This window comes from Hemitrygon akajei, chromosome 3 (genome assembly GCF_048418815.1).
Source record: "Hemitrygon akajei chromosome 3, sHemAka1.3, whole genome shotgun sequence".
Classification (NCBI taxonomy): Eukaryota; Metazoa; Chordata; class Chondrichthyes; order Myliobatiformes; family Dasyatidae; genus Hemitrygon; species Hemitrygon akajei.
The window spans coordinates 152,401,083-152,416,797 of record NC_133126.1 but is presented as its reverse complement, the minus strand read 5'-3'; the positions used below and the strand labels follow the sequence as shown (position 1 = coordinate 152,416,797).

At 37.2% G+C, this 15,715-nt stretch overlaps 1 protein-coding gene across 2 annotated transcripts in view; it reads right to left on the bottom strand.

Annotated features, from left to right (window-relative positions):
- Nucleotides 1-15,715, bottom strand: part of LOC140725520 (coiled-coil domain-containing protein 150-like) — a 136,583-nt gene that overhangs the window by 97,775 nt on the left and 23,093 nt on the right. Inside the window, exons 5-8 of one of the 2 annotated variants that reach the window (XM_073041075.1) lie at nt 6,257-6,386; nt 1,424-1,467; nt 1,250-1,342; nt 1,027-1,134 (exon numbers count right to left, since the gene is read on the bottom strand). In XM_073041075.1, coding sequence (XP_072897176.1) covers nt 1,027-1,134; nt 1,250-1,342; nt 1,424-1,467; nt 6,257-6,386 — 375 coding nt within the window. The remainder of the gene's footprint in view (nt 1-1,026; nt 1,135-1,249; nt 1,343-1,423; nt 1,468-6,256; nt 6,387-15,715) is intronic. The other variant, XM_073041076.1, reaches the window with a different exon arrangement.

The following is a 15,715-nucleotide window of genomic DNA, read 5'->3' as shown; positions in this document are numbered from 1 at the left end:
TATACCCTCCATAGATGCTACCTGATATGGCAAGTTCTTCCAGTATTTTGTGTGTTGCCCAAATGTTCCATCAAATGTACAAGTTGCTATGCTATTGTAAATACTCATAAAGTCCTGTACTTCTTCCCCTTCCTTAAAATGTGAATGACTAAAACTAACATAAGAACAAAAGAAACCTGAATGATATTCATTAAACCCAATCTATATTATACACATATACCTCCTGTACCTTATAAAGTGACCACTGAGCGTATGATCATGATCTTCTGCTGCTGTAGCCCATCCACTTCAAGGTTCAGTAAGTTGTACATTCAGAAATGCTCTTCTGTGCACCACTATTATAATGCATGGTTATTTGAATTACTGTCACCTTTCTGCCAGCTTGAACCAGTTTGGCCATTCTTTTCTGACTGCTCTCAATAACAAGGCTTTTCTGCCCTCAGAACTGCCACTCACTGGATGTTTCTTGTTTTCACACCATTCTCTGTAAACTCTAGAGAATATTGTGCATGAAAATCCCAGGAGATCAGCGCTTCTGAGATACTTAAAACCACCAACAATCATACCACAGTCAAAGTCACTAAGATCACATTTCTTCCTCATTCTAATGTTTGTCCTGAACACCAAATGAACCTCTTGACCATGTCTGCATGCTTTTGTGCATTGAGTTACTGTCACATGACTGGTTAATTGCTGTAGATTTTTGCATTAACATGTCAGCATGTAGGTGTACCTAATAAAGTGGCCGCTGAATGGATATTGCTATTAAATTTTGTCTTTTATGCCTAAATTATTGTAAAAAGTCATAAGGTGTCTTACCACATTATGAAAACTTGTATACCCTACTTTTACTGGAAGTACATTTATCTATATAACAGTTCACCTCTTCAAGAATTTTTATTCTATTGTACTTTTCAAATTTTAGATTAAAATATTTCTTATAATAGATGAACAAATTTAAAGAAGAAATTCAGCACAGAGGAGTAATGATACAATGGTAAAATCTCTGCTTCTACAATCTCTAACCTTTAAATATGACTGATGCTCTCTTAAAAGCTTAGCATTCTCCACAGATAAAGAGCGCAGAGTGCCACTCAGTTCAGTACACTGTGCATCTAGCTGGTCATTTAGAGTCTGTGATAATAAACATAAAATGCTATTACACACCAATTCATTTCAAATGTACATAATGTACTTAAAACACAGATGTGGGAAACAAAAGTATATCCTTGATGAAAGCCATTCTAACCTGTAATTTCTGTACTACATCCTTCAGTGATGCAATCTCACTTTGAAGATTGACATTCTCTTCCTGTTGGTTCTTCAACATCAGTTGCATTTTCTGAAGGGATACATGTAAATCAGAATAATTCTGACTGAGACAACATTACAAACAAATGCATAATGTTTTTTGAAAACTTACCTTGCCTTCATCTGTCAACTGGGAAATAATGGATTCCTTAGCATCTAGAAATTATTAGAGAAAGACTATACTATACAAAGATATATTAAAAGATTGATATTTTGACTGAGCAATTTAAGAGCAACGCGACCATAACTAGTCATTTTTGAAAATTCACACACTAAGACACTACTTAGTTAAAATGACACAGTGTTTGGTGAACAATCCAAAAATATTTGCTTCACATTGTTGACATAGAACATAAAAATTTACAGTATTTTACCGGCCCTTCAGCCCACAATGGTGAGCCAACCATGTAACCTACACCAAAGACTGCCTAGAATTTCCCTAGCACATAGCCCTCTATTTTTCTAAGCTCCATGTACCCACCTAAGAGGCTCTTAAAAGACCCTTTGTATCCACTTCCACTACTGCCACTGGCAGTGCATTCAATGCACCCACTGCTCTCTGTGTGGAAAAACTTAACCCTGACATCCCCAAGGTACCTATTTCCAAGCACCTTAAAACTATGCCTCCTCGTATTAGCCATTTCAGCGCTGGGAAGAAGCGCCTCTGGCTATTGCCCCTCATCATCTTATACACCTGTATCAGGTCACCTCTCATCTTCCATCGCTCCAAGGAGAAAAGGACAAGTTCACTCAAACCTATTCTCATAAGATACGCCCTCCAATCCAGGCAACATCCTTGTAAATCTCCTCTGTACTCTATAGTATCCACATCTTTCCTGTAGTGAGTTGACCAGAACTGAACACAATACTTCAAGTGGGGTCTCACTAAGGTCTTATATAGCCATAACATTACCTCACTGCTCTTAAACTCAATCCCACCGTTGATCCCAATCCCAACGCACCATATGCCTTAACAACAATGTCAACCTGCACAGCAGCTTTGAGTGTCCATCAACCCCTCAGACCCACCACATTGCCAAGAATCTTACCATTTATATTATATTCTGTCTTCAGATTTGACCTGCTATAATGAATCACTTCACACTCATCTGCCACTTCTCAGCCCAGTTCTGCATCCTATCAATGTCCCACTGTAACCTCTGACAACCCTCCACACTATCCACAACACTGCCAACCTTTGTGTCATCAGCAAACCACCCTTCAACTCCTTCATCCAGGTCATTTATAAAAATCTAAGAGTGGTGGAGGCGGATACGATAGGGTCTTTTAAGAGACGTTTGGAAAGGTGCACGGAGCTTAGCAAAATAGAGGGGCTATGGGTAACAGTAATTTCTAAAGTGGTGACATGTTCAGCATAACTTTGTGGGCCGAAAGGCCTGTATTGTGCTGTAGGTTTTCTATGTTTCTAAGAAATTTAACCAACGTCATTCTGGCAGCTCTGCTTAGGATGGGTAAAACATCCAAAATTCACCTCTTGATTGCTGTTAGACTAAAAACAACTGTAATCGAATTTAGATGACAATTGCAACTTCAACATGTTATTCTTTAATATGGTACCATACATCATATTGTCACCCATATCTACAGTAATCATAAATGGAATTCATGTGCAGTACACATAAATCCTGAGATGTTTGCAAGATAAAGGTTTTGGTGAATAAAGTTAGGTTTAATGGATATTATTTAGATTTATATTCTAATTATTCAACTGAGCTTTCAGGAGCAAAGGGAATCATAGTGATGAAATATGTTAAAGTGTAAACCTACTTAAATAATGCACTTAATGTATTGAAGTCCCCTAAAGCAGTTTGCAGAAAGATACTCCAGCCAAGGAGCATAAATGGTGAAAACGGGGATGTGATGCATTTTTATTAATATAATGCACAAAGGAAGTCAGTGCCTTCTGGATGAGAGAGAGAGAGAGAGAGAGAGGAAGGAGAGGAAGGGAGAGAGGAGAGAGAGAGGAGAGAGAGAGAGAGAGAGAGAGAGAGAGAGAGAGAGAGAGAGAGAGAGAGAGAGAGAGAGAGAGAGAGAGAGAGAGAGAGAGAGAGAGAGAGAGAGAGAGAGAGAGAGAGAGAGAGAAAGGAGGGGGGTGGGGAGAAGGGGAGGGGGGAGGGGGAGGGGGAAGAGAGGGGGAAGGGGAGAGAGGGGGAAGGGGAGAGGGGGAAGGGGAGAGGGGGAAGGGGAAGAGGGCAGAAGGGGTGAGGGGGAGGGGGGGAGGGGAGAGAGGGGGAGGGGGAAGGGGAGGGGAGAGAGGGGGAGGGGGAAGGGAGGGGAGAGAGGTGGAGGGGAGGGGATGGGGAGAGAGGGGAGGGGAAAAGGGGAGGTGGAAGGAGGGGAGGAGGCAAAGGGGGAAGGAGGGGAGTGTAGGGGGAACGGGAGAGGGGGAGAGGAGGGAAGGGGGCAGGGGAGAGAGGGGGAGAGGGAGGGGAGGGAAGGGGAGAGGGGGGAGGGGGGAGAGAGGGGGAGAGGGTAAGGGTGATAGAGGGGGAGGAGAGAGGGGAGGAGAGGGGGAAGGGGAGGGGGAACAGGAGAGGGGGAGGGGAAAGAGGGGGGAGAGGGGGAGGGGAAAGGGAAGGGGGAGGGGGGGAAGGGGAGAGAGGGGGGAAGGGGAGGGAAGGAGGGTGAAGGATAGAGAGAGATAGAGATTATCTGCCAATAATCAACAAAAACAAACAGAATATAAGGGTAGTGGCCCTCTTCCACTGCTACCTAGACCTACTTGATTATTTTTTTCTCAGTTCTGTCGAAGGATCCCTGGCCGGAAACATTAAATGGTTTTTCTTCCCTCAGAATAAACAAAAGATGGTTTGAGCGTGCTTTACTGATTATAAGAAAAATATGAATATACAGTAAATTTTTGTTTTTAATCTTACTCATTTAAACAGTTGACAACTTTTTTTTTTTCTGTTTTCTCACATCCAAATGACTATGTTTGGTATTTTTCACATTAGTTTGTTCTTTGTGTAGGCAGGTCAAAAGTCTTGCCTGCAGTTCCTCTGCCAAGAGAGTGAATATGAAAAACCAGTTCTGTACAAATCCAAGATTCATAACTACAATATTCATCTTTACTTGTTAAATATGTTTGGAATGGGACTTCAAACTGTATTTGTCTTAGTAGTGGATAATGAAGTAGGTTTTCAAAGCTTGCAGAGAGATTTAGGCCAGTTAGAAGAGTGGGCTGAATGATGGCAGATGGAGTTTAATGCTGATAAGTGTGAGGTGCTACATTTTGGTAGGAATAATCAAAATAGGACATACATGGTAAATGGTAGGACATTGAGGAATGCAGTAGAACAGAGGGATCTAGGAATAATGGTGCATAGTTCCCTGAAGGTGGAATCTCATGTGGATAGGGTGGTGAAGAAAGCTTTTGGTACGCTGGCCTTTATAAATCAGAGCACTAAGTATAGGAGTTGGGATGTCATGTTAAAATTGTACAAGGCATTGGTGAGACCAAATTTGGAGTATTGTGTACAGTTCTGGTCACCGAATTATAGGAAAGATGTCAACAAAATAGAGAGAGTACAGAGGAGATTTACTAGAATGTTACCTGGGTTTCAGAACCAAAGTTACAGCGAAAAGTTGAACAAGTTAGGTCTTTATTCTTTGGAGCGTAGAAGGTTGAGGGGGGACTTGATAGAGATATTTAAAATTATGAGGGGATAGATAAGAGTTGATGTGGATAGGCTTTTTCCATTGAGAGTAGGGGAGATTCAAACAAGAGGACATGAGTTGAGAGTTAAGGGACAAAAGTTTAAGGGTAACATGAGGGGGAACTTCTTTACTCAGAGAGTGGTAGCTGTGTGGAACGAGCTTCCAGTAGAAGTGGTAGAGGCAGGTTTGATTTTGTCATTTAAAAAAAAAATTGGATAGGTATATGGACAGGAAAGGAATGGAGGGTTATGGGCTGAGTGCTGGTAGGAGGGACTAGGTGAGAGTAAGCGTTCGGCACAGACTAGAAGGGCCATGTGCTGCCTTTATGGCAGTTATTTAGTTTATAATATTTTCGCTTAGTAATTCGTGTGTTAACATTTTTTAGTTAAAGTTAGGATTGTTTAAGTAAATTCGTTGTCTATAATATATCGCAGCATGCGATGACGTCACATCCAGTTTCGCCACGTCCTGTGGGAAAATACCGGTTTGGGAAAGACGGGAAGGTGGGGGCCAGACATGTGCGAGTCCAGCGCAAGAAAAGTTGTCTTCTACGCACCAGAAACATAGTGAAAGCAACGCTGTAAGTCATAGATAATCGATATGTTGAATTAAAATGTTAACGCTGATTCCGTTAAAAGTAACCACGGTCGATAAGGTTTATGTTTTCGTTAGTTAAAGAGTCGGGATAGTTTGTGTTGAAGTGTATTTAAAGCAGTCAATGGCGTAGATAGATTCTGACAGTATGCTGCACTTTAATGTAATGTAGTTGTTGTAGTTTTACCTTTGCAAGTATTCACGATGTAAATGTGATATCTAGAAGGAAACAAATACTGTACCAATCTTGTATTGTTTTATCAACAGTTTTCACCATACGTTAATGTGGAAGAGTGAACAGTAAATGGTTAATCTTACTGCGACCCTGTTTTCATTAACGACGGTTTACCTCGGCGTTTAACTCGGGTTCCGTTACACCCGAGCGAGAATGCTACAGGCCAAGATGGCCTGTTTCTGTGCTGTAATTGTTATATGGTTATATGGTTTTAGTGGGATTGATCTAAGGCTCATTTTATCAAAAAAAAACTAGAAATATGCTATTTGAAGAAGTAAAACATTTTGCATGTCCATGGCCTTCTACAATATGTTACAACCTATTGAAAATAGTTTTAAATTCCAGTTACTGTAATATAGACAGACATGCAATCACACTTACATGACGCAACAATAGCATAAACTATGACTCTTAAAGTACAACATCAGTTCTCAATACCTGATTCTGCTTTTAGCTGCTTTTCAATATTCTCCAAATCATTTGTTTTCTGCTGCTCTTGTTGCAGTCTCTTCTGAGCCAGCTGCTCATCATTTCTAAGCGCAAGGCTGTCCTGCTGCAGCAACTTGACCTAAGTGAGGATGCACTAAAATCAACAAGCATATAAAGGCAGTCCCCGAGTTACAAATGTCCAACTTACGAACAACTCGTACTTACGAACGGCCTGCCATAAAGCCTATTATATTAAAAATTAGTCGGCTCGAAGAAGGAGAACGCCCTCTGCTGTTTTAAGTCAGATCATGTTGCCGTTAACACTGTGTTGAGTGTGTAACTTTGTATTTGGCTTATATTTTTCTTAGCAAGATTCACCCTGACCACCCTTTTCTAGTCAGCACCGCCCCCACTTGTCCCATTTAATCTGTCTTAGTGCAGGTGGACTTTAGGACCAGGGGGAGCTCAGCACCTGCCGCCCGCGGCTGCTGCTGAATCTACAGCGTTTCTGTTCCACTGACGGAAAACGATCACGTTTGAAAATAAAGTGGAAATAATAATGCGATCGGAAAGAGGTGAAACGCCATTGGTCATTGGAAAAGGATTAGGCTACAGCCGGTCAACGATCGGAACAATTTTGAAGGATAAAGTCCTAGAGCCCTGCTGGTAGCTGATGGGGTAACATCTTTTTGAACTTGTTCCTACCTTATCTAATCTTCTGTTTCCTACCAGTTTTTTGAAACCTTATTTGAAATCTTACTATTGTCTATTATGTCTTTGAGAAAGACTAAAGCCTCTGCAAAAGAAAATGATGATGATTTTCCAACTACTTTGGAATCAAGTGGAGATTTCCTTAAAAAGCAAAGAACAGAACTCTGAGGAAATTTCAGCATCTTAATGTTAAGTTGGGCACTATTCAACAAACTCTAATCGAACATGAAAAGTGAATTAAGGAGAATAAAGAAACTTTGTTGATACTGGAAGCGGAGTTAGAAGATGTGAGTAAGCTCAGCAAAAAATTATCATTATCTAATGAAAAATTAACAAAGAAGATTACCAACCTGGACAGCACAAGCAGAAGGAACAATCTACATATTCTGGGTCTTGAAGAATCAATTGAAGGTGCCCACCCCACGGAGTTCATTGCAGATTTTCTGAAGCAGCTATTCCCTGATTTATTGCTATCTATGCCTAAGTTGGAGTGCGCCCACCGGTCACTGGCCCCAAAACCAAAGTCGGGAGAGCCACCTAGGTCGGTTATTTTATGTTTTCACGAATTTCATACTAAGGAGCTTTTAATCCATCATACCCATCGAGTAGGAATGATCAATTATAATGGGAAGATGATCAGATTCGTGGAAGATTATACACCGGAGGTTATGGATGAACGTGCTAAATACAAAGAGGTCATGTCAATGCTTCATAATAAAGGGTTTAAGCCAGTGGTTCCCAACGTGGGGCGTACGCCCCACAGGGGGATAATTTGATTTTTAAGGGAGGCAATTCAAGAATGAGTTAATAACAGTGAATTTTTTCTAGTAAGTCTGTGTATGAGTGTGTGTGCGAGTTAATACATATGTGTATATACAGTATGCATACATAAAAATACTTGTGTGTATGTACATGTGTAATTGCGTATGTACTGTATATATAGTGTATCACCATCATTACAACCATCAAATGGCTTTTATAATTAAATTAATGAATTGACTGATGTAGGAAGGAACGAATGAACAAGTCCAAACGTGTAAGAAACTCGTACGAGGTCGCGCCAATGCTGCTTTTTGCAGTAGCTTTCGGTTCTTGATGGTGTGAAGGTGTGTACATTGCATCATCTCTTTTAAACGGTGTATCTGTCTTTGAATGCTGTAGAAACGAATCGGCATTGTTTTATTTATTTATTATTATTATTATTATTATTATTATTTTAATATCACTTAATGTTCTTTTTTTTTACAATTTCTTAGTAATTTCTTCCTCAGAACTTTAACAGTCCTTTGGTTCTTTTATTTTTCTCTTTCATGAATGCCATGTTCTTTGGAAGCTTGTTTAAACCAAGTTAATGGTCTTTTAGGCTTCCTCCAGGTGAATAGGAGTTCACTTTTTGAATAATAAGAATTATATATCACCACAGGGGGCATCAGGATTTTAGAGGTGATTAGGTGGGGCATGGCCAAAAAAAGGTTGGGAACCACTGGTTTAAGCCCTCCAATTTGCTTCCCTGCACATCTTAGAATCTTTCTGAAAAATGGTGTGCAGAAATGGCTGGGATCGGTTGAACACGCACAGAAGTCTTTGAAAGCAGAAGATTAATTGCGTTATATCTCTTACAAGAGCAATTATCTTTTTAATGTTGGATAGAATAAGGTATTAATAAACCTACGTTTTGGCCGTTTATATATCTTGTTTTTTGATATTTTCTTTGATATTTTTTACTGCTTTATTCTTTTTTTGGAGGTTTTTCTATACATTTTTTTTAATTGTTAAAATGAATCCTCTGATATTTTGGATTTTTGATCTTTTTTTTGTTTTGTCTTGGTAGGAATATAATAAATTTGGAAGATTGGAGTTTTGCCAGAAGGATTTCTTTGGGTGGGTTGTCTTTAGGGTTTAGCATGCCGACTGTTCTTTGGCTAACTTTTTGGCTTCGAGAGGGGGAGGGGTTGGGGTCTCCTTTTTCTTTTTTCTCTGGAAGCTAGATTGGGCTACTATCCAAATTTTCTGTTTCAGTACCTTATTTTATGGTTCTTTCCCTGGTTCCAATAATTTATGGTCAGATCTTTTAACTCTTCTGTTAATTAGAATTTATAATAGATCGAAATATTAATTTACTTAGTTTTAATGTGAAAGGGTTAAATCATCCTGTGAAACGGAATAAGATGTTTGGTTATATTAAAAAATTAAGGGCCCCCATTATTTTTCTACAAGAAACGCATGTACGTAGTTGTGACAATGCACGCCTTTTTAAATCGGTGGAGGGATCTACAATTTCATTCCTCATTCAGAGCACAATCTCAAGAGGTCTCAGTTTTTATAGATAATACAATTTCTTTTGTTCAACATAAAGTTGTCTCTGACCCTAATGGGCGATTTGTCATCGTGTCAGGGAAACTAGATAATAAATTAATTGTATTAGCTAATGTGTACACTCCCAATGTGGATGACCCAGGATTTTTTGAGCATTTCTTTTCATTCCTGCCAGATTTGAGTTTTTATTCTTTAGTGATGGGAGGCGATTTTAATTGTTGTCTAGACGCAGTATTAGATCGTTCTTCTCTTAAATCCGCCACACCTAATAAATCAGCTTTATTTATTCAATCATTTCTAACGAAATGTGATATTGTTGATGTCTTGTGTTTCTTTTCACCTAGCAGAAAGGGAGTACAGTCAGCCCTCCTTATCCACGAATCCAACCGTGAATCGCGAAAACCCAGAAGTGCTCTTCCAGCACTTGTTGTTCGAGCATATACTGACTTTTTTTTCTTGTCATTATTCCCTAAACAATGCAGTATAACAACTATTTTACATAGCATTTACATTGTATTAGGTATTATAAGTAATCTAGAGATGATTTAAAGTATACGGGAGGATGCGCATGGATTATCATGGATCGGGATCGAAAAAAATCGGAAGTTCTCTTACTAAGTAAGTCGGAACAGGTACATCCGGTATTATTTACCGTTAGGTAGTCAAACATTTGCATTCGTATATAGTATGTATTTTACCTTTCTATGCATATAAAACACTTAAGAATCTATGTTTCAGCGCCGGGCTCAGGAAGTTCCCGAGTTTGATCTAGTGACAGATCACTATGAAGTGCGCTCTCCACCATGCCGGGTTGATGTGGAGGATCAAAAACCCAAAACCCCAAAACCCAATAATTAAACCACTGTGTTGCTTAGTAATAATTGTAGTTTTCATCAGGGCACAGCCGTTCTCACTTTATCCTTTAAAATTGTTCTGATCATTGACTGATGTAGCCTAACACTTTTCCAATGACCAATGGTGTTTCACCTCTTGCCGATCACTTTATTATTTCCACTTTATTTTCAATCGTTATCGTGATTATTTTCGTGAACAGAAACATTGTGGGTTCAGATCTCTGCCACTGGGTCCTAATGTCCACCGCACTGAGACAGGTTAAATAAGGTCCTGTGTTCCGCTGGGTCCTAAGATCCTCCGCATTGATTCAGATTGAATAAGGGACTTGAGCATCTGCGAATTTTGGTATCCGCGAGGGGTCCCGGAACCAATCCCTCGCGGATAAGGAGGGCCAACTGTAATTCATTTTTCTCTCATGTCCATCATTCCTATACCAGGACTGATTATTTTTTTATTGATAGTCAAATGATTCCATTAGTTCGATCCATTGACCATTCTCCTGTATTTCTATCTTTAAATCTTCCTGGTCTCACTCATAAGAACAGATCCTGGTGTTTTAATTTAACTTTGTTACCTGTTAAGGACTTTCTAAATTTTCTGGAGAATTAAATTACTCTTTTTTTTGAAGAAATTGCGTTGGAAGAGACTTATAGTCTTATCATTTGGGACGCTTTTAAGGCATATATTATAGGACAAATTATCTCCTTTACTGCATATATTAAGAAAAAAGCTAATAAAGAGAGAACTGATTTAGTTAATCAATTAAAACAATTAGACCTGAAATATGCTTTAGCACCAGAACCTGAATTATACAAAAGACGTATTGAAATTAAAACTAAATATGATCTTCTTATAACATATCCAATTGAAAGGCAACTTTTAAAAGATAGAAGCCAGTTCTATATACATGGAGAAAAAACTGGTAAACTATTGGCTAATCAATTGAAGACCTCTATAGCTAAATGGCAAATTAAAGAAATTTGCAAAACCAATGGTGATATGACAACTATTTTGAAATAAATGACACTTTTAGAGAATTTTATTCTAAATTGTATAGTTCTGATTCTGTTAAAGATAATACTGCAATGAACAATTTTAGACCAATTAAATATTCCTGGACTTTCAGTTGATAATCGAAAGCAGTTGGATCAACCTATTTCTCAGGAGGAAATCACTGAGGCTATACGTTTATTGCATTCTGGGAAATCTCCAGGACCTGATGGATTCTCTGGAGAATTTTATAAGGCTTTTTCTTCATTGCATATACCTTATTTATGTTCTACCCTTACTGATTCCTTCAAGGTGGGTAGATTGCCACAATCTTTTTATGAAGCTTCCATTTCGCTTATTCTTAAAAAGAATAAAAATCCCACTGAATGCTCTTCATATAGACCAATCTCTTTACTCAATATTGATGCTAAAATCCTATCTAAAGTTCTGGCCCGTAGACTTGAAAACATTATACCCTCTATAATATCTGATGATCAGACAGGATTTATAAAAAATCGATATTCCCATTTTAATATACGGCGACTGTTAAACGTTATGCATTCTCCATCCAAAGAAATGTGTGATTTCTCTGGATGCGAAGAAGGCTTTTGATCAAGTTGAATGGAATTACCTATTTAAAACCTTAGAAAAATTTAATTTGGGGCCCAATTTTATTCATTGGATTATTTACTTATCTCCCTCTGCTCGGGTCCTTACTAATTTTCAGATTTCTAAACCAATTAAACTCCCATGTGGAACCAGACAAGGATGTCTGTTGAGTCCTTTGCTTTTTGATTTGGCATTAGAACCTTTAGCAATTGCCTTTCAAGAGTCTAAAGATATCACCGGTATCTTAAGGAAAGGTACTATTCATAAAGTCTTGCTTTATACTGATGACCTATTGCTTTTTATATCTAATGTTACAACTTCTTTACCCTCTATGTTTCTTTTACTGACTAATTTTAGTTAGCTTTCAGGATATAAATTGAATTTACATAAGAGTGAATTGCTTACTTTAAATAATTTGATACCAACCAATATTAACCTTCCTTTTAAAATTGTAAGAAAACAACTTACATATTTAGGTGTTACAATCACTAAGAATTATAAAGATCTATTCAAAAAAATTTCTAGCCTTAATGAATTATGTGAAAAAAACACTTTCTAATTGGTCGCCTCTCTCTTTATCATTGATTGGTTGAATCAATTCTACTAAAATGAATAATTTACCTATATTTATATACCTTTATCAAGCCGTACCTATTTTTATTCCTAAGTCTTTTTTTTGATTCTTTAGATTTGATTCTTTCTTCCTATATATGGAAGAATAGAAAACCCCAATTAAATAAAGCCCACCTTCAAAAAATTAAAAAGAATGGATGCCTTGCTCTTCCCAATTTTAGGTTATATTATTGGGCAATTAACATACAAAATCTTACATTCTGATTATATTATATTAATCATGAGGATTGTCCAATATGGGTCTTTTTGGAAGCCAAATCTGTTACGAAATTTTCGATTACTTCTCTTCTTGGATCCTCTTTTCCTTTATTTTTTAATAAGTTAACTGACAGTTTGGTGGTTATACACACTTTGAGGATCTGGCTACAGTTTAGAAAATATTTCAGCTTATTGAGATTTTCCCCTTTCTAGTCCTATTTTTTCTAATTTTTTTAAACCATCTACGACCGATCTGTTTTTTAGAGAATGTGATAATTCGGCATTAAACGATTTCAGGATCTGTTTGTTGGAGGGAATCTTTCTTCTTTTGAGCAGCTCTCAGTGAAATATAACCTATCAAATACCCATTTTTTTCAATATCTACAGATTAGAGATTTTTTAAGATCTAAACTACATATATTTTCTACCAGCCCAGATAAGAACATAATAGATGTGAGGAGACCACCTCTGTCTGTCGATGGAGTAGCACTAATTCTGTGCTGCTCTTAGTTTTCTCTCCCTCCCCCCAGCTTAAATTTTGAATTTAAAATTTTTAACTGCTGATTCTTGAAGGAGAGTAATATGTCTATGTCTACGAGAAGTGGGAAGAATCCTCATAAACTACTGACAAAGGTAATGGAAAAGGAAAGATGCCAAACGAAAGATCTGATGAAATGGCAGATGGGCTGAAGATATCGTTCGTACACTGAAATCAATTCAAGATCAGAATAAGGCAATTAAAGATCAACTGGAAAAGAATAACAATGAAATGAAGTTATTTCTGGGAAAACTTAAAGATGTGGAAACTCAAGTTACTAAACATGAAGAGAAATTGAAGTCAACTAAGCAAAAACTGTCTGAAACTACAACCTGCTTGGAAAAATATCGTAATAAGATTATTGATTTGGAAACTAGGCCTTGCCGAAACAACATATGAATCGTTGGATTGCAAGAAGGAGCTGAAAATGGAGACTTTACAGTTTACTTTGGTAAGCTTTTTCATGATCTATTTCCGACTATTTTATCACAGCGGCCTGCTATTGAAAGAGCGCACAGGCTGTCCACTTCGAAATTTAAAGACTCAACCAGACCAAGGTGTATTTTTGGTTTGTTTTCATCACTTTAAAATTAAAGATGCGACAGGCAAGAAAACAGAGAGTTTTCAGATTCAATGAGTCTGAGCTCCGTTTTTATGAGATTATCCGAAAGAAGTAATGGAACAAAGAGCAAGATTTGCTTTGGCAATGAAACAAGCACATGATAAGAAATTATTTCCCTCTTTGAGTTACCCGACAAGAATGAAAGTTTTTCCTCCTAATTCTTCCCCACGTACTTTCTTTGACCCAAAAGTCGCGCTGGATTTTGTCCAGACTATACCTGTCACCGCCACTGACGTTATTACTGAATGAACTATCTGAAAAGCTGTTTGATTATCTGTATATTACTCACATTTTGAATATTTCATTGACATTTGGATATATGGATATGGATATTTCATTGACAGATTAATAAAAGAAGAAAAGAAAACTTGCTCATTACTACATCCTTTTGGATTTTTTTTGGAAAGAAGATTTACGGTTCAAGTTTGACTGTTTAAATGGTTAATTACATATTTGACTGAGAAAAAAGGATAAAAGGATTTGTTCCTTTTATCTAATATTTAGTTTGATTTTTTTTGTTGTTTCTTAAATTACTAACTGGTAGTTTTTTTTCTACCAATAGGGTTTCTTTTTATATATATCTGGGAGAGTTTAGTTACTACGATATTACTAATTAATATTTTCATAAATTTAGTTTGGTTAAATATACTATTAACCTTTTTTATCTGTTTTATTATAGCGCCCTATAACCGAATTTAAAGTTTTCTTAGGGATTTAAAGCTGAACTCAAGATGGCGCTGGTTTTTCTCTCTAAGAGATTACATTATTTTGGTTCTTTTTCTGTTTAATACATGATGGAATGTAAACACTCTCCTTTGTCGAGACGTTACTGTCTTTCTTGCAAGGTCATTTTATTTTTGTTTATGTACTGGCTTGGGGGAGGGAGAGACGAGACCGACAGAGTCGCATCTATCCTAGTTCGCTTGCCTTTTGTTCGGGCTTTTGGGAGGGTGGGTGGGTTTAGAGTTAGGAGTTTTTTCCCTTTGGGTGGTTCTGGAGCATGCGTGTTTTCTATATGGCTGTATTCTTCATCACCGCCATCTTTGATAATCCCATATTGGTATGTGTTCTGCGCATGTATAAAGTAAATTGGAATAAAATTATAGTATGGCAGTTAAACAGATTAATGTAATAAGTTGGAATCATCCTATTAAATGAAAAAAGACTTTTAAAATTATTAATCGATTCCAAACTGATATAATTTTTGCTCAGGAGACACATATCAAGGCGGGAGATCAAAATAGATGGTGGAATGGAATACAACTCCATGCTACTTCTCAGAGCAAAACTAAGGGTGTGTCTATCTTTATTAAATCTAATATATTTACTCAAGAGGATATTGAATCAGATTCTAATGGTAGATTTTTAATTGTTAAAGGAGTGATTTGTAATAGAAAGGTTGTTTTGGTTAATTTGTATGGTCCTAATTTAGATGATCCCTCTTTTTTTCAAAAAATATTTGCTTTACTGCCAGATTTAAACGAGTATATGTTGATGATGGGTGGGGATTTTAACTGTTGTTTAAATCCTATGATTGATAAGAGCTCAACTAATCAACGACTTCCAAATCGTTCTGCGTCAGTTATTAACTCCTTTTTGACCGACTTTGGGTTGATCAAATTATGGAGGCATTTACACCCTGATAACAGAGAATATTCTTTTTTTTCACGTTTATAAAAAATATTCGAGGATTGATTATATTATAGTTGATCCCCATCTTTTGTCTAATGTTAAAAACTGTGAATATGATGCTATTGCTATATCTGATCATGCGCCTTTGCGTTTGTCCAACTCTGACTTTATCAGTTTTATCGAAAGCCAGATAAAAGAATTTTTTCTTTTTAATGATATAGGAGGTATGTCTAAATGAATTATATGGGATACATTCAAAGCATTTTTACATGGTCAGATTATTTCTTATTCAACTAAACTTAAAAAACAGACAAAAGCAGAATTAGATAAAATTTCAAAACAAGTTAAAGATTTAGATAATATC